This window comes from Myotis brandtii, unplaced genomic scaffold, assembly GCF_000412655.1.
Source record: "Myotis brandtii unplaced genomic scaffold, ASM41265v1 scaffold123, whole genome shotgun sequence".
Taxonomy (NCBI): domain Eukaryota; kingdom Metazoa; phylum Chordata; class Mammalia; order Chiroptera; family Vespertilionidae; genus Myotis; species Myotis brandtii.
The window spans coordinates 4,042,292-4,066,728 of record NW_005354291.1 but is presented as its reverse complement, the minus strand read 5'-3'; the positions used below and the strand labels follow the sequence as shown (position 1 = coordinate 4,066,728).

The 24,437-nt window shown below is 37.0% G+C and overlaps 1 protein-coding gene across 1 annotated transcript in view; it reads left to right on the top strand.

Annotated features, from left to right (window-relative positions):
- TRDN (triadin) overlaps nucleotides 1-24,437 on the top strand; it is an 86,686-nt gene that overhangs the window by 24,712 nt on the left and 37,537 nt on the right. The window contains exon 2 of the mRNA XM_005858950.2: nucleotides 12,848-13,057. Within this exon, the coding sequence (XP_005859012.1) occupies nucleotides 12,848-13,057 (210 nt within the window). The remainder of the gene's footprint in view (nucleotides 1-12,847; nucleotides 13,058-24,437) is intronic.

Genomic DNA, 24,437 nt, shown 5'->3' with positions numbered 1-24,437 from the left:
AAAGAGCAGCCTTGGCAAACATTTTCTGTAAAGGGCCAGAGAGAATCAATATTTTCGATGTGGTGGGGCACATTGTCTAGGTTGCAACGAAAATGAAATGCATTTTAATAAACATTAAATATTATTTAATAAATAATATATATAAATTCCTGTTTTGTCGGTTACTCTCCTAGACTCAAAGAGCAGCCTTGGCAAACATTGTCTGTAAAGGGCCAGAGAGAATAAATATTTTTGATGTGGTGGGGCACATTGTCTAGGTTGCAGCTGCTCAACTCTGCTAGTGTGGCAGGAAAACATAGACAGCAGACAAAAGGCAATACATAAATGAAAGGATCTGGTTATGTTTCAGTAAAACTGAATGCTTAAGAGGGAGTAAGGAGCAGGATGGACAGTGTGTTGAAGTTGTTTCAGAATTAGGCTGCAGACAACTCACACTCACAGAGGAGTAAGAGGACACAGTAGGTCCCGGGTCTAACAGAGATTTGGGGTTTACTGGATTATCTCATTTGAAGGGATGAGTGATGAAAGCTGGAGGTGCCTAAGACTTGGTGGCAAACTTTAGACTGGTGGTTGTTGTCAATGTTACAGTTGAGTCTTGGTAGATAACAGAGCCTCAAAGGTGGAGGTGACAGTTAAAAGCTCTGTTGGTTTTGTGTCACCTGCATTACTGCACCCAGGTCTTCGCTGGCAGGCAGATTGATTCCCTTCCTAGTGCTTACTGAGCACTAGAGTTTTCCATGAAGAATATCACATGCTTTCATATTCCATTGGTCTTGCTCTTTGTAGGAGGATGGGGTAATCCTAATTTATATTTCCAGAGATGAATTGGCTTGAAAACAGATCAGGTGACACCCATGAAGTCTGTCAATCAGCCCTACTCCCCTGCCCAGTGTACCTCCCCATCCCCCAATTTTTGCTATTAACCTGTGACATATTCTTAATGTCTTTAAAATAATCTGGCAAGACCTTTTCTGATTATTCTTTCTTTCAGAAGAACCAAAGCCACCTTTAAGAGAAGATAAAAAGAATACTTGACTACTTTTTAATTTCTCATTTAGGTTTTCAAATCTATTTATGGAAAGTTCAGTAAGAAGCTATTCAGTCTTTCATCAAGATCCATTGCAGGGTAAATTAGTTTTGTCGCATTCACTAATAGCTTGCTTTAGGTCACAGACTCTGAGGAGGATGTGAGTCTAGAAAGTACCATATGAAAAATAATAAAATACTCTTTAATAGGGGACACTACAAGAATAATGAGTTTTTAAAAAAACTTTTATTCAGAAGATCTATGAAAAGTACAAATGAACAATGGAATAAATTAATGTTATTTTGTTAAAATGTTCATAATTAAGACTTAGATTTCATAAATTACTCTCAGTTTCATGTGAAACAATTTGTAGGACACCAAGAAATGTTGCTGTTTTGCTATACCATGCATTTTAGTGGTACTATGGAGTCCATGGATTTAAACGTGGTTATTATTTTATGAATAAGAAATTGCAGTTGATACAGATAGTCTAGCCTAATGCTTCTATATTACAGAGGCATATTCTTGGCTTGAACCATCTTCTAGACTTTGTTTTGTTTATTTTTATTTCATCTATCAGGCCTTCTTGCTAGAGAATGAGATTTGATCATTTGGCAACTGAGAATTCTCTAGGTTTGATTAAAAAATTGAAATGCTTGATTGTTTTAATACTAAAGATATATTATCCAAATATTAAAATATATGTTCAAATCTTGATATTTCATATTATAACTTTTCAGTCATTCATTAGCTGTAAAATGATCCCTGCATTATAAGTGCTGAGAATAGAAGATTTTGTTGAGTATGTTTTCTTAGGATCAATCAACAAATACAAATACTACAGCCAGGATTTCATTCTGTTTAATTACATTCATCCTTTAGGCATTTCTTAATATTTACAGAGAATTCTTAAGTTTCTGGGATAAGTGAAGGAAGCAGATTTCCTTTAGAGACATATTTTTATTGTAAATATTTAAATTTAGCAATCTTCAGTTTTTTGTGACATGTAATTAAATCATACAAAAGCTATAACCTATAATAAAAATTTCTCTAAAAACAAAACATTCATAAATGTTGGTTCCTTTGGCAAAAAAATATATGGTAAAAAGCTATAACCTATAATAAAAATTTCTCTAAAAACATTCATAACTGTTGATTCCTTTGGCAAAAAAATATATGGTCTTTACATTATAGTTTATAAGTTAATAAGGCTACAAAATAGGATTATTTAAATGTTAAATTACTGGTTAAAAAAATCTGATAATCCAATTTAGTGAAAGAATGAATAATTTAGACAAGTAGCTGTGTTAAATATCTGACCTAATTGCAGTTACTTTAAATGTTGGTATTCTATTATTTCATGAAAATAGGTTGTGACATGTGCCTCACTAACCTACTGTTTATGTGTTTGTGTGTTTATGTGCACATATGTACTTTAAAATACACACACACATATATATTAATCTAAAATTTACACCTAGGATTTTGCTATAGGGCATATTCCCTTATAAGCATATTTATGGCTCGTGTGATAATTTTTAGTTACCCTGGAGCAGAGATGCCATGTAAGCCAAAGCAATATAATTATGATCATTTTGGGGCCTAGGATAGTAACAATTATGATTTTCTCCTGAAAACTGCCTTCAACTTTTTTTAATGATCTGATTCTTCTTATGATATGTGGAATCTTTTACAAGAGGCATATTTAATCAGAACTTAGATGTGGAAAAGAATTGATGGTATCTTTAAAGAACCTCCTCTAATATCGTACCAAAGAGTTTAACATACAAATTTGAATATTTAATACATTTCCCTTTTGTTTCAAATGAAAAAGGAAAGTGATTTTTAAATGCAAGAAAAATGATTCCTAAACTGTTTCTCATTTCTCTTCTAAGACAGGAATAGACATTGGGTGGCAAACATCTTACAGAGTGTAACTGTAGAGCTATGTTACTCAAGGGTAGGCTGCTTAGTAGTTTCTAAAAACACCTGCTTTAGGGCAACCACAATTTTATAAAGCTTATTTTACAGAATCTGCTGTGGCTTGGTGATGCTAATGCAGTTGTAATGCTTGAATAAGCTTAATCAAATAAAGCTTATGAAAATGCTCACTCCATAGAAATAACTGTTCTGAGCAATCTAAATGTCAGAAATATGGGCCTGTCAATGGTAAAATCCTATTCATAGAAGCTTTTTGAAATGATAGGGGATTTCACTGTTCCCTGTAATACTGACCATCCCAACTCCCAGAGATGACACTGCACTGCCTCTGAGGGACTTGGCTCCTCTCTCCCAGTCTGTAGCAGGAACATCAAAGTTGAGTTCACCTCACAATAAATGCTAAGTAGGTTCTTAGAACATAAGGGCCTAATTTTCCACTTATTCCTCACCCCTTGAGGTGCTGAGGATATACTTTCATCCCCAGAATACTCAATAAAATGACTGCTCTTCCGCCCAGTAAAAATTGCCTCGTGAAGGGGCTAGATGAGAAAAGTTCGCTCCTCATATCTTTTTTCTTTATATCTTTGCTTTTTTAAAAAATGTTCTGTATCAGAACTGTAATTGCCCAGAGAAAAAGCCTTTTATTAGTTTCCAATGAGTGGCATCTTTCTCACATAAAATTTAAGGCCAACTTTAGGTTTATTTAGATAAACAATTCAGAGAATGAAAATGTTAGCGACTAAGCAATACACAATTCTTTGAAAACTCTCATAATGAGTAGACTTCAGAAAACTGTTCTCTTTAACTCCTCATTTTATATCAAAGAGGAATAGAATACTCCCTGGCTCTATTGATGTGTGCTGCTTTCTCAGCTGTTTCTAAAACTCTCTGAGCTCCTTTGAAAGAAAGATTTGTATAAAGTATTATTTGTGTTTACCTAATTGCTTGCATTTTTAAAATATGGGCATGGATACCATAATATTCTTTTCAGAAATGCATAAAAGAGCTTCATGCTCATTTAAAAGTCCTTTAAAAGGCACAGGAAGCTGCCCTTTCCCCTTATAGGATACATGTTTTTTTTTAAAAAAACCACAGGAAATCTTATCTCTCTCCCTACATTTTTAGGCTGAATTTTCTTCATGCAATATGTGTATTCTCTTCCTGGGATATGTGAACTCAATTTAGAAAGATGAAGCTTTGTGCTACACTATTCTGATCTGTTTCAAACAAATAGCTTAAGGAAGATTTAGGTTGGTTCAAGTTAAAAAAATATAACAATATCCTATTACAATGGTTTCCAATACTGAATACATATTTTTCCTTACTAAAATGCTTAAATATTTTACTTTATTAGATATAAAAAATTAATGGATCTGTTTCAATCCAGTGATGACAATAGCATTAATTCTGGAGTAACTAGATAAAGTGTCAATTCATATTACTAATAATTAAAGATGCACAAAAATAGGATATTTCATTGTAATTTTATTTCAAAAGCCCCTGGAATACTCAATAAAATTAGTCATGTTGCTCCTTATAGTTAGGCACTCTCAAACTTCCTTGTTCATGTCCATGTCCATATGAAAAATATTAAATATTTTAATTACCACAGCTTTCCCAACAAATGAGTGGAAATTTCCTTATAAATAGAAAATGCAGGGCTAGTTTTCTGTATACTTAAACATATTTTAAAAACTAGGTTGATTCGTACAACATTTGCCCAAAAAGTTATCCAGAGAGCAAATTAAAATAAAAAAGTAGTCTTAGTTCCTGCATTTTCTTAAATTTCCTGGAAGTAGCTGATGGCAATGTGAGAAACCCATCATTTTATGAGTAGAAATTTAATCAGATGCTTTACATGAAGTCCTTATTATTGCTGAATACATTTACATGAAAAAATACGAATATGTTGTGTGTGTTTTTTGGGGGGTGGACTGTCATGCTTTCTTAATGAAAATAAAGTAGAAACTATATTGACACCACCATAGTAGGATTATGACTCCATGTGGGGTAAAGTAGCAGGAGATGATTAATTCTTAAGGAAGAAAGTGAAAACAACCATTAGAATCAACAAATCATGGAAATCTAATGATATTGAAGTAATCAGTTTAGTATTTTTTTCCCCAAAAGAAATAACATGTCATTACTCAAGTCTTTTCTATTTCAGGGGGTTTGTGAATCAATGTCAATGGGGCAATTTAGTAGGAGGACCACTGGGGCTCGGTGAAGGATTTCATGTATGCATATTTGGTCCAGGACAAAAATGTATCAATCCATACAAAAAATACTAAAAAACTAATTTTCAAAGATACTAAAAATAGTTCATGAATCTAATGTCTGTCCTATATGTATTATATTTGCTAGGAAGCAGAATCTAACTTCTATTTGCCTGAATCTGAATCTTCACAGACATTGAGAGATTTTCTGTAGATTCCATCCCCAAACTTCAATGCCATAAAAATCAGACCCTAAATTGGCTTATTTTCTTGCCTGAGTCTTCCTGGATTCATGCAGTGAGCATGGATTATTTTCCTTGAAAAAAATTGAATCTGTCAAAATCATTGTCACAAAAGAGTCATCTCATGGGTCTCATTGATTGATTTCCATCCCTAAACTATATGTACTGAAAAGGGACCATGGTCATGGTTTACACTTAATTTTTTTAACATGAAAGCTATAACTCTATTAACATAGTCGTGGTTTTTTAGCTTAATACATGAATATTATTTTGAGCCCCTTTCAAATAATCAACTATAAATATGCATTCTATGAATTGAACTATGTCCTCCCAATTTCATATGTTAAAACCCTAATTCCAATCGTGATAGTACTTGTGATATAGGGACTTTGGGAGATAATTAAGTTTAAATGAGGTCATGAGGGTAGAGCCTTCATGATAGGATCAGTTCCCTTGTAAACTGAGATGGCAGGAAGCTTGCTAGCTCTCTGTCTCTCTGTCATGTGAGGACACAATGAGAAGGTAACCATCTGCAAGTCAGAGAGTCTGACCAGAATCCAGCATGCTGGCACTCTGATGTGAGACTGCCAGCCTCCAGAATTATTAAGAAATAAATTGCTGTCATTTGAGACCCCTGGTCTGTGGTATATTGTTATGGCAGGTCCATCTGACTAAGACAATGCACCATCACACATTTGTAAGTTTATTGTCAGCACTCTTCTGCATCTATACATTTACTCAGCCTAATCTGGTTGTAGAAACCTCTCCCAGTCGGAGATTTTTTTCAACCTTTAGAGATTCAACAACCTTAATAACATCTGAGATGCTAGTTCTAATTGTTTCATTAGAAATAAATGCCTCAGCTAAATTATTGACATTATTTAGCAAATATATGCTTTTTTCAGTCAAAGAGATTGCATATCTTTTTCTCTACCCTACTCTGTTGTGGCCTTAATTATTTTGACTGGGTAAACTTCCCAATACTTATGAGATGTACTAGAACAGATAAGCTTTTACGTCAGTAACATAGCTCTCATCTCAACATTTTCTCATGTCATAAAAATATATTTTGTTTTACATTTCATTTTTCTCTCTGGTTAAATGTTACTAGGTACACCCTTCTATATGCAGAAATATTGAGGTTATTCAACACAATACTTTTTTTTAAGACGATTTCTTTTAACAAAACTTACGAATTTTTCACATTATAATAAGTGTTTCTTTGGCTTCAGTGTGTAAACTAAGTGTTTATTTTGCTAAGTGCTATCAAAGAATAGATGACTTGCTTCCAACATGGAACATTATTGAAAACCAAACAAAGGGCTACATGAAAGTCAGAACTATTTTGTCTGTACCATTGTATTATCAAAAAATGTTACGGGTAAGAACAATAGTGTTCATTTAAAAAGATATCTCACAGGGAAGGCGGGGGAGAGTGGGTGAGTGGGAGGTAATAACCAAAGCTATCAAAGAATAGATGACTTGCTTCCAACATGGAACATTATTGAAAACCAAACAAAGGGCTACATGAAAGTCAGAACTATTTTGTCTGTACCATTGTATTATCAAAAAATGTTACGGGTAAGAACAATAGTGTTCATTTAAAAAGATATCTCACTGGGAAGGCGGGGGAGGGGGGGTGAGTGGAAGGTAATAACCAAAGACCTTGTATGCATATATGTGTAGCCCATGGACACAGACAGTAGGGTAGGGTGGAGTGGGGAGGGAGGGGGTCAATAGGGCAAAAAAGTGGACATATATAATACTTTCAACAATAAAGAATTATCAAAAATAGAAAAATAAAAGATCAAGGAAACAGCATCATGGAGTTGACATTTGAGGTGATTCTTGAAAGAGGAGTTGAATTTTAACAGTGGAGTTTTAATAAAACTATCTTTTTAATAGAGAAAAAAATCATCAGAAATATGTGCCCACTTTAGATTGGTAAATCAGTGAATTTTACTTGTAATACATTAGGAATTCAATACATTTTGTTTCAAAAATTAATTCTAGTGTCCTCCAGTATGCACTCATAATTGCTTTTGACCTTTAAATTCATTTGCTTTTTGTAGGAAAACTGGTATTTGAATGGGGAATAACTACTAAGTGGAAAATGAGTTCAAAAAGTCAGGGAAACTGGGCTTATAGGAACGAATACAAGAAAGGACATCCATTACTTTGCAGCGATGACTATTGGAGAGTGGGCTGGCAGGTTGCAGTGCAGCACCACTGCCCAGGGAGGGAGGTCCTGCCTCTCATTCACCCAGAGCAAGAGCAAGAGCAAGTTCTTCCTCGTAAGAGCACCTCAATGTCGGCAGCTCACCTTGCATACCCCAAGCATCGTTCATTTAGAACCATGTCAATGCAGCCACTAAAGAAACAAGAGTGAGATTTGATATTTTCTTTCTAAAATGAAAATAATTTTTAAAAGAAGCTGTGTATTTTAATCATTCTGGCTGATCACTCCTTATGATACAAGAGATGAAGTAAAATAATTATTTTCCTTCTGCGCAGGAGCAAGAGGGTCACTCAGAACTTGTGATGGCTGGTAATGCAAGTATAGCCAAATCAAAGCAGTTGATATACTCTCATATAATTGGAAAGTCCAGAGTTAAACTTGACTAAACACAGCTGGCTGCATGAACCTATCCAGTGGTATCTGGACCCTGCCACTTTCTGTGCTGCAGCACACTGTCCAGCTGGTGGGCTAGGGGGCCACTGGAGGACCCCACCAGTTTAGCAACCCTTGTAGAAAGAGAGTGTCCTCCAATACTTCCACAAAAATGTGGTGGTCTCTGATTTCCCTGCGCTTCACTGTCATAGGCAAGAGGGAGTGATGTGAGTGATCGGGCTTAAACACTCATTCCTGTGACTGGAGGTTAGGGCAGTGTTTTCATTTTCTAGTCTCACCACTAGAAAAAAATAATCACATCACATGCTGGAAGAGTGCAGGGAGTGGGTGGACAGAAAGGAGTGCTAAATGATCTCTCTCTATATATAAGCCCAGTGACCAGAATGGCAGAATGACCAGAATGACTGGAACGACTGGTGGCTATGACACGCACTGATCCGGGCCCTGATTGTGCCCCCCCCACCCCCAACCGGCCGGCAAAGCCCCCAATCGGTCCCCAACACCCTGATTGGGGGTGGGTCTGGCCGGCCAACTGCCTGAAGCCCCTCCCCTGCCCTCCAGCCCAGCCCAATGGTCCCCCATCGAGGAGGGCCGGCTGGACCCCACCCCTACACAAATTCGTGCACTGGGCCTCTGGTGTACAAAATAACTGTATAACTCTTCACCTCAGTAGGTGGATTAGGTGGCCAAATCATTCTATGAAATATTACAATGATCACATCCCACAGAATCTGGAAGAAAAGGTGACAATTTAGAGCTTTTATTAAAATTGACAGGAGACCAGTTTCTGGTTTGAGACAAAGCACTTTTTACCTTGAAAGTAAGTAGTGTTTTTGTTGTTTTGTTTTTATGTGCCTAGAATCAGGATTTTTCTAAAAATTACTCTAGGTTATTTCTTCTTTCTTTCTATCTATCTATCTATCTATCTATCTATCTATCTATCTATCTAATAGAATATGTAATTTATTTTTATAAATTACTATGGTATTTCTTGCTTCTCAAAATCTGTTTTCATTTAGTTTATATATACTTGTAGAAAAAATAATTTAATTGTAACAGATATATGTATATGATGCATACACATTCTACAAAAACTAGGATGATAAAATATGTAAGTTAAAAGATGGATTTTTTTACTTTTCAACTACATTTATCAAAAGATCTTTGAAATAGTTTCTCCAACATTTTTATTTTACATGTACTTTTATGGCATACTTAAAAAATATATCAAATATTATTCTTACTTATAATTGGAATTAGATTCTTAACACAATTTTGGAATACAATATATTTTTATATCATGATAGTACATACTCTCTCTCCTTAGTTCTCTAATTCTTGGAGAAAAAATATACTGGTTGAGTATTCCACAAACCACATCACCTGGTGATATACACACTTCAGAATTAATGCTTTTGTGTAATGAGGATAGAGTACTTTATTTATACCATTCTAGAACATAAGCGTTCTCCTTGAACATCCTGGAAGAGGTTGTATTGCCAGTATCCCATAGGAATAATAATGGGCAAATGCACTTGGCAGTTCCTCCTCTGATTAATAAGGCATGATGAGGTTAAGTGACCTCTTCCAGGAGGCGTATGATTTATTTTTCCAGGCATAAGGTGAATGTGAAGCTGGTCTTTGGAACCACTGCACGAGCCGCCCACTTTACTTTATGGATGGAGTCACAAGGCCTTGCAGCCAGATCCCCACTTCTTTTGAAGCTGATTCTGGCTTCCTGGCAATCAAAATTATTTGTATGAAATGCAAAGCAATGGAATTGAAAAGCAGGGATGGAAAGTACTGTTACATATCCTAGCTGCTTTACTCCTGTTCTGAGACAACAACTTTCAAGAAGCGAGGTCCATGTCCAATTGCTCAGTAGTATTTGCCTCCCGTTTTTTTTTTTTCCTCCAAATCTATAACTAGCTCTTGTCATCTTCAAAGGGCTTCTCAAATATTAAGTCATCTCAGATTGCACACTGTTCTTTGCATTTATCTTGACCAGCTGTCAGAGAAGGCAATTTATTTCTCCTCGATGTTATTCCTCTTGGCCCTGTGGCTTCTGTAGTAAATTTGAATGGAACATGAAAAGTGCAACTTCGTGTGTTTTCATAACAAAGGAAACACATATTTTCTTTAAGCAAGATAACTTTCACAGTGCTTGTGGTGTTGCATTTGACACTCAAAATATACTTTTGTCACCTTTGAGTCTTCATTAAGTCCTAAGTAGAAATTATGAGGATGTGAAGACAAAGAAGATATAAAAAATCAAAAATCAGCCCTGACTGGTTTGGCTCAGTGGATAGAGCATTGGCCTGCAGACTGAAAGGTCCCAGGTTCAATTCCTGTCAAGGGCATGTACCTTGGTTGCTGGCACATCCCCAGGGGGGGTGTGCAGGAGGCAGGCGATCGATGTTTCTCTCTCATCGATGTTTCTAACTCTCTAACCCTCTCCCATCCTCTCTGTAAAAAATCAATAAAATATATTAAAAACAAACAAACAAACATCTTCTAAAGAAGCAATTTTAAAAAATCATTTACCGTATTATTTTCTTCTATTTAAAATATTGTAACAATTGTTTTGGCAGGATTATAAGGTAAAATAAAATTTGAAATTCATATACATATGTGTATATATATATATATATTTTTTTTTTTTTTGACTTTTAAAAATGTGACAAGGATTCAGCTAATTTCTATCAAATCTCAGTAAATCTATTCTTTCAGTTTCAAGATACCAAGCAGATGTCATCATATTGTCTGCAGAAATACTCTCAACACACAGTACACTGAAGTGAATCTGAAGTGCTAAAGTGTTGGGGGCCAGATGTAAGCTGGCAAGGTCCTTGCACCTGAAGGGGCTAGCAAGGCTGGAAGCCTTACCCACACAGTTTTCCCAGACTTGTTTGGATGGCGATTATCAGTAGAATGAGAGCAACATTTGTAGAATGAGAACAGCCTTTCATGGCTTACCAAGAAGTCTGTAACTATTTACTGAGATATGCTGTACTGAGAACTTGTCCTTCTGCTGTGTCTCTCCCTTAGAGATTAAGAGGAACAAAGAATACATTCCTCTTGACAGACCTCCTATTCAGTGTGTTATGTATAAATAGGATTGTGTGGCTAATAAAGTTGCTTCAGTTCATCGAGAGAACTGGGGTCCTCCCGACCCCGCTTTCCTGTCTTTCTTTCTTTTCTCAATTCCCACCTCCCTGCCTCAGCCCGGCTCAACCTGTCAGGCTGACCCTGACACTAAAGCAGTTCTCCCAGTGTTCTTCATATAGCAGTAGTAGGAAGCCTTCCAGAAGTTAAAAAACTGGAGATTAGTTAGCAACATATCAAATTTCAGGTGGGCTCTCTTAAACACTTATAATTCACTTATTCTCTTGCAAATCACTATTCCAAAGGTTTGATTCACTTGCAGCCCCACTTGGGTTTTAAATCACATTTCAAAGCACTCCTATCATTCATCCATTTTCAGAACTGCCATTAGAAGTGATGGGAATTTGGCACAAAAATCAATGAGAGGATATGATATGAGTTCTTTCTAATTTTTCCTTCTTGGAGCACCATCTCAAGTACAGTCTGTGAATTCTGTTTTCAAAGGTATTTTTCCATCCTGCTGTCATTTCAACCAAATTGAGTTCATGAACTTGGGATATATATTCACGTAGTTTTTCAGAAAAGAAAGGAGTTTCATTGTCACAATTGCAAATTTTTACCTGAAGTCATTTTAAAATCTTAATTAAATAATTTTAACACTGATGTTCCACATCAGCTTTTTAATCTTTTAAAAACATGGGCTCAGATTTACCATTTTATCTAAAAATAGTATTATTTCTTGTTCCTGGATGGGGAGATTTATAAAGGATTGCCTATTTATTTACCTATTTATCTATTTTTTATATTTTTAAAATTTTCTCTCACGAACATGTAGACTCTTGAAAGCAGGAATAAAAAAGCTACTATATTTAAGATTTTCTCACATTGTTCTCTTAGATAGTCTGTGCCCCTTCACAAATAAAAATGAATGTCCTCAATAAAAGGGTCAGGTATGCAGTTAAACCAGGATATCTAGAAGGACTTTCATCCATTTACACTATTTTATTACTGATTTTCTTTCTCTCCCAGAGGAGATTATTTTGCTTGCATTCAGAACTGGCATAGGAGCTAAATAAAGAAAAAAGTTTTTAAAAAGCAGCTTGACCAAAAAAAAGCCCATTGCCCATGATGTAGTGGTTTTGGAGGTGGTAAGGAAAAAGCAAAAATGAATTCAAGATGATGGTAAGGTTTGTGACCTTGATGGCAGCATTTATGGAGCTTGGAAGACAAGGCATGCTGATTCTAAGGCAGGGGTGGGCAAACTTTTTGACTCGAGGGCCACAATGGGTTCTTAAACTGGACCGGAGGGCCGGAACAAAAGCATGGATGGAGTGTTTGTGTGAACTAATATAAATTCAAAGTAAACATCATTACATAAAAGGGTACGGTCTTTTTTTTTTTTTAGTTTTATTCATTTCAAACGGGCCGGATTCGGCCCGCAGGCCGTAGTTTGCCCACGGCTGTTAAGGGCATATGGGATTCAGGCAGGAAGGTAAATGCTGAGGAAGAGGTGTTGTGGCAGTGGGCAGCGAGGTATGGTCCTGCCACTAAAGAGGTGTGTTCCTCTAGAGAAAATGGTATAAGCCACTTATATATAGTTGCATAACCTATGTTGTTGTTTTGTGTCATTAACATTTGCTGTGAATTTCTAAGTTGTAATTCTCCTTTTGGAATGTTTGGTTAGGAAATGCATCCACCACTACCACTGTTATCGACAGCAAGAATGGATCTGTGCCCAAGTCCCCTGGGAAAGTGCTGAAGAGGACAGTCACAGAAGACATAGTGACCACATTCAGCTCCCCCGCGGCCTGGCTTCTCGTCATTGCTCTGATCGTCACGTGGTCAGCTGTTGCCGTTGTGATGTTTGATTTAGTGGATTACAAAAACTTTTCAGGTAAGGTCCATGAAATTGGGCTTTTTAATGAATAGAAACAATGTTCTCTGCAGTTCTGGCTTTGTTTCTCTTCACCCCATCTTAATGTGGTAAATAAAGCACCCCCACAAATGTGCTTTTAGGTCACCAAACTCTCGTTTCTTTCTGTTTTTTTCCCCCTTCTATTCTCCTTCTTTGACTGGTGTATTCATTGATTTCAAATGAAGAAGATTTTCTTATTTGTAGAGCTGAACAAAGGCTGAATGTTACAATTTCATGAAGATAATGATTAAAAAGGTTAGGTGTACTAGTTTTGGAACTGGAACTTTATTGACCATTAATAAAAGGTGATTTGTGGATTTTACAGTAGGTAATATAAAACAAAATGAAGAGCTTTTGTTGATTTTAGAGAGAGAAGAAGGGAGAGGAATAGAGAGATAGTAACATCTATGGGAGAGAAACATCAATTGGGTGCCTCCTGCACCACCCCCCTCAATGGGGATCGAGCCCACAACCTGGGCATATACCCTGAGCAGGAATCAAACCACAGACCCCTTGGCTCATGGGTCGACCACTGAACCACAACAGCTTGGTGAAATGAAAAGCTTTTGGACAGATGGCAAAGAGTCTAAAGTATTTTTACCCTCCCGCCCCCACCATGTGGCTTCAAGCTTCCCTTTCAGACATACTCTTTGCTCCTCCCATCAAAACAGCCTATTTTGAGTTCTTGAAAATAAAGAGTGTTAAAAGGGTTTCCCAGAATGACTTATAATGAGATATTATATCTTGAATGTCCATGTGTTTTTGCAGTAAAATAGGAAAAACACAGGTGAAGATAGATTTTCATTATGACAATTCAATCTCTAAGTATATCATTCATCTCTTTGTTAAAAGTCTTTTTATATTTTTAAAATTATATTTATTTATTTTCTCATTGATACACTATATTGACTGTGCATTCCTTGATGAAGGAATTACTCAGGCATTTGATAAATAATAAATAAGTAGATGAATGAGTTTTTGCTTATCAATTTTTACCACAAGGAAAAACATTTCATTAATCTATTAGAGCACTTCTTCATATTTGTACTGCCCATATCCCAACCCCATTTTCCTTCCTCAGTAGTAGATGAATCAATAGGACCCAGAAGCTATAATTTCTATAAGTTGCATTCTATATAACCAGAAACCCTCTATTTTTCATTATAGTCTTTTATGCATTAAACCAGCGATGGCGAACCTTTTGAGCTCGGTGTGTCAGCATTTTGAAAAACCCTAACTTAACTCTGGTGCTGTGTCACATATAGAAATTTTTTGATATTTGCAACCATAGCAAAACAAAGACTTATATTTTTGATATTTATTTTATATATTTAAATGCCATTTAACAAAGAAAAATCAACCAAAAAAATGAGTTCACGTGTCACCTCTGACACGCGTGTCATAGGTTCGCCATCACTGCATTAAACAATTACTTACCAAGAATTTACTATATGTGCCAGAAAATGGCTGTTAAAAGAAATACAAATATACATTTTCAAAGTTGTAAAATTCTGTCATTTGGGTTTATTGACATGGAGGTGTGACTGAGATGACCCTGCCCACCTGCACCATTGGTAGCTGGGCTAAGCGAGCATCATCTAACAGCTAGAGATATGTCCATGGTATCAACCTAAGCAAAAAAGGCTACTCACCCAGAGCCATAAACCTCTGCTCTAAGTAGGCTGTAATTTTGTTATATTGTGAAATGTAAACTCTTAAATGAATATACACTGGAACTACCCATAATATAAATATGACCTAGAATTTTAAATGAAAAACAATTACATTACTCTAGAAGATTTTATTTCCCTTGAGCCTATATTGACTGTGACATTTCATCTTTTATTTCCTTTCTTAAAATTTCATTCATTTAAATTTTAGAACCAAATATGATGATAAAATATAGTTCTTTAATGCATATAATACATGTTAAGAACTGCGTGTGAACCTAATATTTGTAAAGTTAATAATTTAAAAGTGTATTACAGAAATTTCTGTTGAATGCAATTTGTTCTTAATTACATAGAATGGGCAGCTACCTATTAGTCTTCCAGGTTAGATTACTTAAGTGAAAAGACACACTTTTAATCCACAGTAGAAGTCCCTTGGACCACTGTAATTAGTGCTATGGATAATGCCTATGTGATTGGCATTTCATATGAGAGGGAAAAAATAGCCTCTATATTACTACGACTTCATTTCTTCTTTTAAGAAGTGTTTGTTAAGCACATTTCCTATGTGAGGTCTCCCCCTCCAGCTTTCTATATTTATTAATGACCTAACCAACTATCCATTCCCTATAAAAAGAAACCTGCACGTCATCTCTTAAATCTGCTTGGCATCTGATTAGTCACCATGCTCCATGGCGGCTACTCCGTGTCTCATACATTGGCTCCCTTCTCCTTTACACTTTACACCTTGGTTCTTTTCAGGGTGTTAGGCAGTTTCTTCTTGTCTCCCTCATCCAGTCTCTCCCCTTTAACACTGACCACAGGCATCTGCATAACACATAAGTTTCATCAACTATTTCCTATTGCCTAAGTGCAAGTTCCTTGATACAATATTTAAGTCCTTGGCTTAGTTCTTCATTTTCTTCCTGTAATTCAGCTCATGCACTTGTTTTCCAGTCATGTCACTACTTTCTCTAGACAAACGTCCTCTCATTGCTCAATGCCTCTGTTTATACTGTTCCTCTCTCCCAGCCCCGCCGAGACAGCCGAGAGTGTATTAGAACAGTTAAGAATGTGAATCCTGGCATTGGATTTCCCTGGTATTAAATCCAGACCTTACCACTCTCTAGCTGCGGGATATTGGAAAAGTCACTGAGCCTCTCCCTGTCTCAGTTTCATCACCCATAAAGCAGGGATTATAATAGTATCTATGTAAAAAGATTAAGAAAAGTTTATAAGTGAATATATTTAAAGTACTTAGAACAAAACCTAGTTTATCACAAACACTGTATAAATATGAATATCACTAGTAGAGACTCATTCCTCAATCTTCTATCTCAGTGATGGCGAACCTTTTGAGCTGGGCGTGTCAGCATTTTGAAAAACCCTAACTTAACTCTGGTGCCGTGTCACATATAGAAATTTTTTGATATTTGCAACCATAGTAAAACAAAAACTTACATTTTTGATATTTATTTTATATATTTAAATGCCACGCAAGTCATAGGTTCGCCATCACTGTTCTATCTAGAAAAATTCTATTCACCCTTTTTCTGTGAAACATTCTCAGACATCCTAAGAAGAATCCTCCGTACCGTGCTTTCATTCCTTCATACCTTATGGGCACCTGTATTAAATCAGTTAACACATTGTATTATAGGGATCTGTTCACTTAGCTATCTCATTTAGAAACGTAAACTTATCCAAGGAAGAGACTTCCTTATGTATCTCTGTATATTAGTGCCTGTCACACAGTAGGTGTTCTGCTACACGTTGCTTAAAGGAATGAATGATACTGACATTTGGATTTTGAAACAACTTTTTATATTATAAAGAAACAATCTACCATAAAAATTTTATTTCAGCCAGACAGTTTTGAACAACTTTAAAAATTAATAAGTTTAATAAAAATAGATTGTAAACATAGTAAAATGCTTATAAGATGAAATGCTGTTTGTTATGTTTTGTAATGTTATCTATTGTTACATGATAAATTACCTCAAAAGTAAGTGGTATAAAACAACAATAACTGTTTTTTTTTATTTTACACTCTTTCTGGGGGTCAGGAATTTGGGAATGGCTTAGCAGGGTGGTTCTGGCTTAGGGTATGCCTTGAGGTCTCAGTGAAGATATTTTCTAGGGCTGAATGATTTCTGGGGTTTTAGAGCCATTGGCAAGATGTCCCACACGGCTGCCCATTAATGCTGGTTTGTCCTCACAACATGGCAGCTGCTTCCTCCAGAATGAATGATTCAATAGAGAGCAAGGTAGACACCACAATGCTTCTTAGGCCCTAAGCTTAGAAATCACACACTTTTTCCCCCCTACAAAATCCTGTTGGTTACACAATTAATGTTTGAAGAGACTGTGCAAGGGTATAACTACCAGCACGCAAGGATAATTGGGGGCCCTTTGGGAGGCTGGCTACCACATATTTCACCTCCAGAAAATAACTTTGCTAAGTTATACACCTTGAGAGAAATGCTTACATATATGGTATGCCATCCAATACTCTCATTGACAAAGAGATATTATAATTATGATAGGTTCAAACAGAAAGGTGATGTGGTAAGATGACTCATGAGGCCACATCTAGGAAGGTAAATATTCACCAATGGATTTGTAATGAAAAAAAAATTTACAAAGCTGAAATTTTATAGGGGAAATGTATAAATTCTTCAAATACGAAGTTCAAATAGCCTTAGATAATTGAAATTTGAATGATCAATTTCTGGAACCCAAAGAATATAAGCTCAAAGAATTTGTATAATTGTAGTACAAAAAAAACTCATATTAATCTTTGGTTGGTTGGATGGGACACATCCATTCAGCTTATAATTCTAATCTTCTTTGTTCTATTTAGCAAGTTCAAACCTGCCTTTTTTATGTTGATTCTTCACAGAAAAAAATCATTTGCTTCAAGAGTTTCAAAATGTAAAAGTTACTCTTATGTTTTGGATATTATTTTAATTGATACATTTCAAACATTTACTAGGGATTAATATTCTTATGATGGTGAATCTTTTGTTCTATATAATAATCTTTGAAATGTGTTTTGCAAATGCTTAAAAAGCAAGCCTAGTGGTAGAAGGAAGCACACTGGAAATACCTCTGAAGGCCAAACAGTAAAGGCAGCTGACCTTGGGCTCTAAATGACTCTCTGGCACTTTAGAAAAACAGGTAAAGGCTTTGAAGGTATTAAAAACTGATCATAGGGAAATAAAAATATTTTTTCCTAAGTACTGTACTGGATTGAGAAGAATGATTCTCCTCTGAAAAACCTTCACAATCCCTTCTTTTCTGAATTTGATCTGACTTACCTGTACATAATTTGCTTATGAGGCATTTGTGGTATTGGCGTTTAAGTGCTTCTTTCAGAAATCTTGGGTTCACTCTACAGCTCTAAAACCTATAGGATAACATGACTAGGGACTTGCATTTCTGAAGCAGGGGGTCCTGCGGGGGTGAGGCCGACAGAGCCCTAACGAAGCATGCCCGACTCCGGAGACCAGGTTCAGTGACGCAGATCCAAGTTTATTGTGTGAGTGCAGCAACATATATAACATTCCAGACCAATCAGAAGTTTACAACATCCATAGGGCAACCAATAGTAGGAAAGATCAGGGTACTATGTAGGGGCTCTAGGGGGTCTGCTCAGGCGGGCGCTGCCACTTCCCGGTGTGCCAAGGAAGCTTGTACAGGCGGAGTGTGCTCACGCCATTGCATCTGCCACAGCACTGAGATAAATCTCCTGAGCTCTTCCTACACATTTCCTTGTCCGTGAAATGCAGATAGCACCTTGCTTTTTGGTTTGCAAAATTTGTGACTTTGATTCTCGTTATCAAATAAGACAAATTATAGGACACCAAAACAGATACTAGAAAACAGATTTTAGCCACCCTTCATTTTTTATTAAATATAATGTCCTTGAAATTTGGGAGAGACCAAGATGGCGGCATAGGTAAACACCGGAGACTGCTGCCGCAAACAACCACTTCAAAAATACAACTAAAAGACGGAACGGACATCACCCAGAACCACAGGAAGGCTGGCTGAGGAGAGACTCTTCAACTAGAAGGAAAAATAACAGCACACCGAGGCTCAGAGGAGGCGCAGTGTGGAAAAAACTCAGGTGCGGAGGTGCGCGCGCAAAGCGGGCTGGTGGCTGAGAGCGCGGTTGTCGTTTTCGGTCAGGGGGGAGTCTCAGACTCTGAGCTCCAGATACGGGCGAATCGCTGGGGACTCGGACCCAAACGGGAGAAGCGGGAGTGTCTGGCATCAGTTGGAAGGCAGCTTTCCCTCCGAGGTTTGCAGCGGTTCCGGGGGTTCTGAGAAGCAGAGCCTCTGGGAACAGGACTGAGGGCACCATAACGGCTCCCTCCGCCCGCCCTGTTGAGCCCGCCCCGCCCAAGCCCTGCGCAGAGCCATTTGCCGGATAGCCTCAGGCAAAGGCTAGATTAGCACCTCCCCAGAGGACAGAAGTTTTCCGCGGCAGACACAGCTGATTCACACAGCCAGTCGGCCTGGTGGTCAAATCCCTCTAGTATTAACTACAACAATCAAGGCTCAACTAGAACAAGACTGCGCACAAAGACCACTAGGGGGTGCACCAAGAAAGCATAAAAAATGCGGAGACAAAAAAACATGACAGAAATGGAGGATATAGAGCTAAAAAACGCAATTTTGAGGGCTTGCAATAAACTTCTGGAGAGCCTCACGAAAACTAATGAGACCCTCGATGCTATGATAAAGAAACAACTAGAAATTAAGCATACACGGTCGGAAATAAAGAATATTACACCCAATAGCAGACCAGAGGAGCGCAAGAATCAAGCCAAAGATTTGAAATGCGAAGAAGCAAAAAACACCCAACCGGAAAAGCAAAATGAAAAAAGAATCCGAAAATACGAAGATAGTGTAAGGAGCCTCTGGGACAGCTTCAAGCGTACCAACATCAGAATAATAGGGGTGCCAGAAGATGAGAGACAGCAAGATATTGAAAACCTATTTGAAGAAATAATGGCAGAAAACTTCCCCCACCTGGTGAAAGAAATGGACTTACAGGTCCAAGAAGCGCAGAGAACCCCAAACAAAAGGAATCCAAAGAGGACCACACCAAGACACATCATAATTAAAATGCCAAGAGCAAAAGACAAAGAGAGAATCTTAAAAGCAGCAAGAGAAAGAGACTCAATTACCTACAAGGGAATACCCATACGACTGTCAGCTGATTTCTCAACAGAAACTTGGCAGGCCAGAAGGGAATGGCAAGAAATATTCAAAGTGATGAATACCAAGAACCTACAACCAAGATTACTTTATCCAGCAAAGCTATCATTCAGAATTGAAGGTCAGATAAAGAGCTTCACAGATAAGGAAAAGCTAAAGGAGTTCATCACCACTAAACCAGTATTATACGAAATGCTGAAAGGTATCCTTTAAGAGGAGGAAGAAGAAAAAGGTAAAGATACAAATTGTGAACAACAAACATGCATCTATCAACAAGTGAATCTAAGAACCAAGTGAATAAATAATCTGATGTACAGAATGAACTGGTGATTATAATGAATCAGGGACATAGAAAGGGAATGGACTGACTATTCTTGGGGGGGAAAGGGGAATGGGAGATGCGGGAAGAAACTGGACAAAAATCGTGCACCTATGGATGAGGACAGTGGGTGGGGAGTGAGGGCGGAGGGTGGGGTGGGAACTGGGAGGAGGGGAGTTATGGGGGGGGAAAAAAGAGGAACAAATGTAACCTGAACAATAAAGATTTAATAAAAATAAATAAATAAATAAATAAATATAATGTCCAAAGTGTATTCAACCAACACTGTGGTATATCTGTCAGAGTTTGCTCAAAGTAGAATTACTATGAGTGATGCAGAATAGGAGACTTATTATATGTCCTTTGAAGGTATTTGCAATGTGTCTGGGCTGGGTCGGAAGTCAGCAAGGAGCACATTGGTGTAGGAAAGGAAGAATATCTGTTTCTTCTACCCTTCTTAATTTTGGCCTGGGGTCCCTTTAACCAAAGAGAAAACGCGTTCCAATTTAATTGACATATGTTTTATCTGACACTGGGGTCTTCATAAGAAAAGAAAGGTCTCAATAAGCAGTTAAATCTAAACACTTTTATCCTAAGTTTGACGAAGAGTGAAAAGTGGTGGGAAAATGTGATAGGACAAAAGAGTTATGAGATAAGTGCCGTAAATTGGGGCAAACAGCAAGGCCTGTTCATTTGATTCCTCTGGTTTTGGGGAAGTAAGGGTGCTCCTTTCCTTAGAGTAGAGGGAAGACACCTCTCCCATGAGGGTTTATGACCTGCTTTAGGGGAAGATCAGAAAGTCCTTCTAGTGTCTGCCATTCCTCAAATTCCTTCAGTTGAATAAATTCAATATGCCAAGGTGCCAAATTTTACGATATGGTGTGCTTAACCCTGTCATTGGGAAGGGCAGATGGAAATAGAATAGGGACAACTATGGAAAAACCAGAACTGACAAGGACAAAATGGAACCCTTGTTTGACTCACATCACCTCAAATCATGATGATGTGGGTGAGCTGCAGGATAAATTGGTGCCTTGACCAAGGAATCTGCACAAACACCTGGCCAGGATTTGGAGATGCCGAAGGAGGCAGTCCACTAACAACTGGCAGACACGCTGAGGTCTGCTGCCACATGTCAGGGTCAGCCAGCATATCGGAGATAATGTGCTTGAGCTGCAACAGCACCTGCCCTACATCAACCTTCAGAGAATAAACAAACAATGGCTTAGTACTTCCTTTTTACCTCCCAATACTCTTACAAATTTCTCTTGTGCCCAACTTACCTGTAAAGTACTTGTAAAGGAATTCTGGGACATGTAGTTCCAGCTTAGTGATTTGACAGCATGCAAAGCTACCATGTAGGATGACTATAATTTATCATCCAAAACAGAGATACCCGTGAAAGTGAAATGAATAGCTATTAATATTTATTTCAGGACCACAGGCACAAAGCAAGATGCCTGATTGCCCTGATATTATCCACCCTGCATTTAGTTCTCTCCTGGAAGATGAATGTCTTCAGAAACTCCAAGTTAAGGGTGATAGGAGGTGTGGAGGGGAGAGGAAGGACAAGCTTACTTTTTTAGTAATTGGGGCTACAGGGTCACAAAGATTGCTGGAGGTCTTGGCCCCAAAATTCTGCAAACCAACTAGGAAGCCCTTCCAGAAATCACAGGGGTGCCCCAATAATTTAATAACTCTTTCAGGACCAAAATTTGTAAGATTTCGTTGAAATTCCTTACAACTTCTTTGCTTTATTTATACAGAGAGAACTTTTTCTCTAAGCAATACATACAAACAAATAGGATTTATAAAGAAATGACCATAAATGTAGGCATTAGTGGATGTTCTGATTTCCCTCTAGGTCAGAATGTACAAGAAAAAAAAAGTAGTAGTAACTCTTGGCTCTTCTTGCCTAAGAATGAGGGTCATAATTTATTAGCATCCTCATTCATAAGAAGGGAAAAAATCATTATATGGCAATACCAGGTGGTCTCAAACAACATTTGGTAATTTTTGCATGCATTCCACAAAACATACTTATTTCAAAACAATTCCGTAAGAATTAGATAAGCTAATCTATGTAAAACATACGTGCCTGGCACATAGGAGGCACTCATTAAATGTAACTAGGATATGAATCTTATTACCAGGAAGTAAGATCAGTAATTTGAGAAGAGAGCCAGCAAGGACATGATGGTAGGAAGCATCAATTTCTTATGAAAGTCTAGCAGACATCTCCTGATGTGCCTTTTAAATAGATTTTCTAATGAGGTGTGCCATTTATCTACTGCTCTTGGAAATTAATTTCCCTGATTTTTTTTCCCCTGGCACTTAGCCCAGTTAAGCAGGTGCACTGTTTGTCAGACTAAGGGTAGAGGGGGAAAATGATTCAGGTACGACCCAAAGTCAATCACAATGTGTAAATTTAACATTTAACAGTTATGTATACAGGTATTTTTATAGGTGTCTGTGTGTCTGTGTGTTTATAGAGATGTCTGTGTGACTGTATATGTATGAATATGTTATTACATTTCAGGAGACTGGAATACTGAGACACTAAAATGCACCATTTTAGACTTTACCAGTTCTCATGTGTCCTGAGTTTTTAAGAATATTTAACATTTTGTGTGCTTCTTATTCTGATTCAAGTCTTATCTCATATTCCACATTTTCTGTTCAATGTTCCAGGACTGTTTGGTCCTCTTGGTCACTAAAGTTTTAAAAAAATGCATTTAATTACACAACTCCAATCTGTTTATAAATATCTCAAGGAAGCAGAAGGCTCTGTAGCTCAATGATTCCCAGACCTTAATCAAAGTTGGTTGATTCTTCATGAAACAAGAGGGAAGAAAAGAAAAGAATTTTTTTTTCATTTTAAAGAAATATTATTAATTCCATTGTTCCTGCATTTGGTCTTAAAAGTCTCTTGAAATTATGATAAGACTTCAAATATTATTTTTGCCAATTCTTTTTAATGTCATTTATTTATTTATTTACAAAATCAAAGGTTGATAATTCTGTGTTGGACCCCAGGTTTTTGCTGGTTGTTAATTTGAGGTCAAAAAGCCTAAAAGTATGGTACCAAGGCTCTATGTCACTTGCTTAAACCTTAGCAAATGAGAGCTTATATTGGGATTTATAATTATGTCCATCTATATCCACAATTATAAATCATAGCATATGTTAATACTCACTTTTTGATAGACCAGCTGTTATACATCTTTCAGTGCTATGCTTAAATTCATTTCCTTAAAAAGGACCTTTCCTTAACTTTCAATGAAAATCACGTCACTCTATCATAATCCCTCATTATATTTTTTACTCTTTACTCATAGCATTTATTCCAAGTTGTATATATTTAATTGGGTCTGATTATTTATGTAATATCTTTCTTCACTGACCTGCTAGGTTTGTAAAAAGAATAGCTTTATTTCATTCACTTGATTTTTTTCTAGAGCTTATACATATGAGCTCAATAAACATTTGAATCAATATTAATGTAAAATAATGATGCATAAATAAGTAAATAAATGAAGGGAAGGGTGGTAGAATTGTTTTACACTCTGAATGTTGAATAATGAGCATAGCATTTCTTCATGAAATATTAGTTTATGATGACATTGATAGTGATTGGATTTACATTTATAATACTTTTTAAACTTCTGTCTCCCTGAGTAGATGATAAGTATCACAAAGGTAAAAGTCTTATTCATCTTAATATATCTATCTCCCTGCTTAGTGCCTGACACATATCATTCAATAGAATTTGTATGATCTAAACAAAAAGTATTTCCTAAGCATATATAGCAAGCAAAAACAAATAAACACGTGAGCAAAATACAAAACAAGAAAAACAGAACGCATGACTTTCAAGACAAGAACCAAAGTAGTTGAATGCAGGCTCTGGGGGCTAGAACAGTGGGTTAGAATACTGGCTCCACCATTTAGCAGCTGTGTCGACTTGTGGGAATTTACTTCTCTGTGCTCAATATGCACCTTCCGGTGCAGGCTCAGACTCCTGAAGACTCCTGAGCAGAGTCAGAAGATGACTGAGACCCTTGTTTTCCTGCCATTCCATGCAGTGGCTCAGACAGATGCAGATGGGCAAATCTAGAGACCCTTCTCTTAGTTGCTCTTT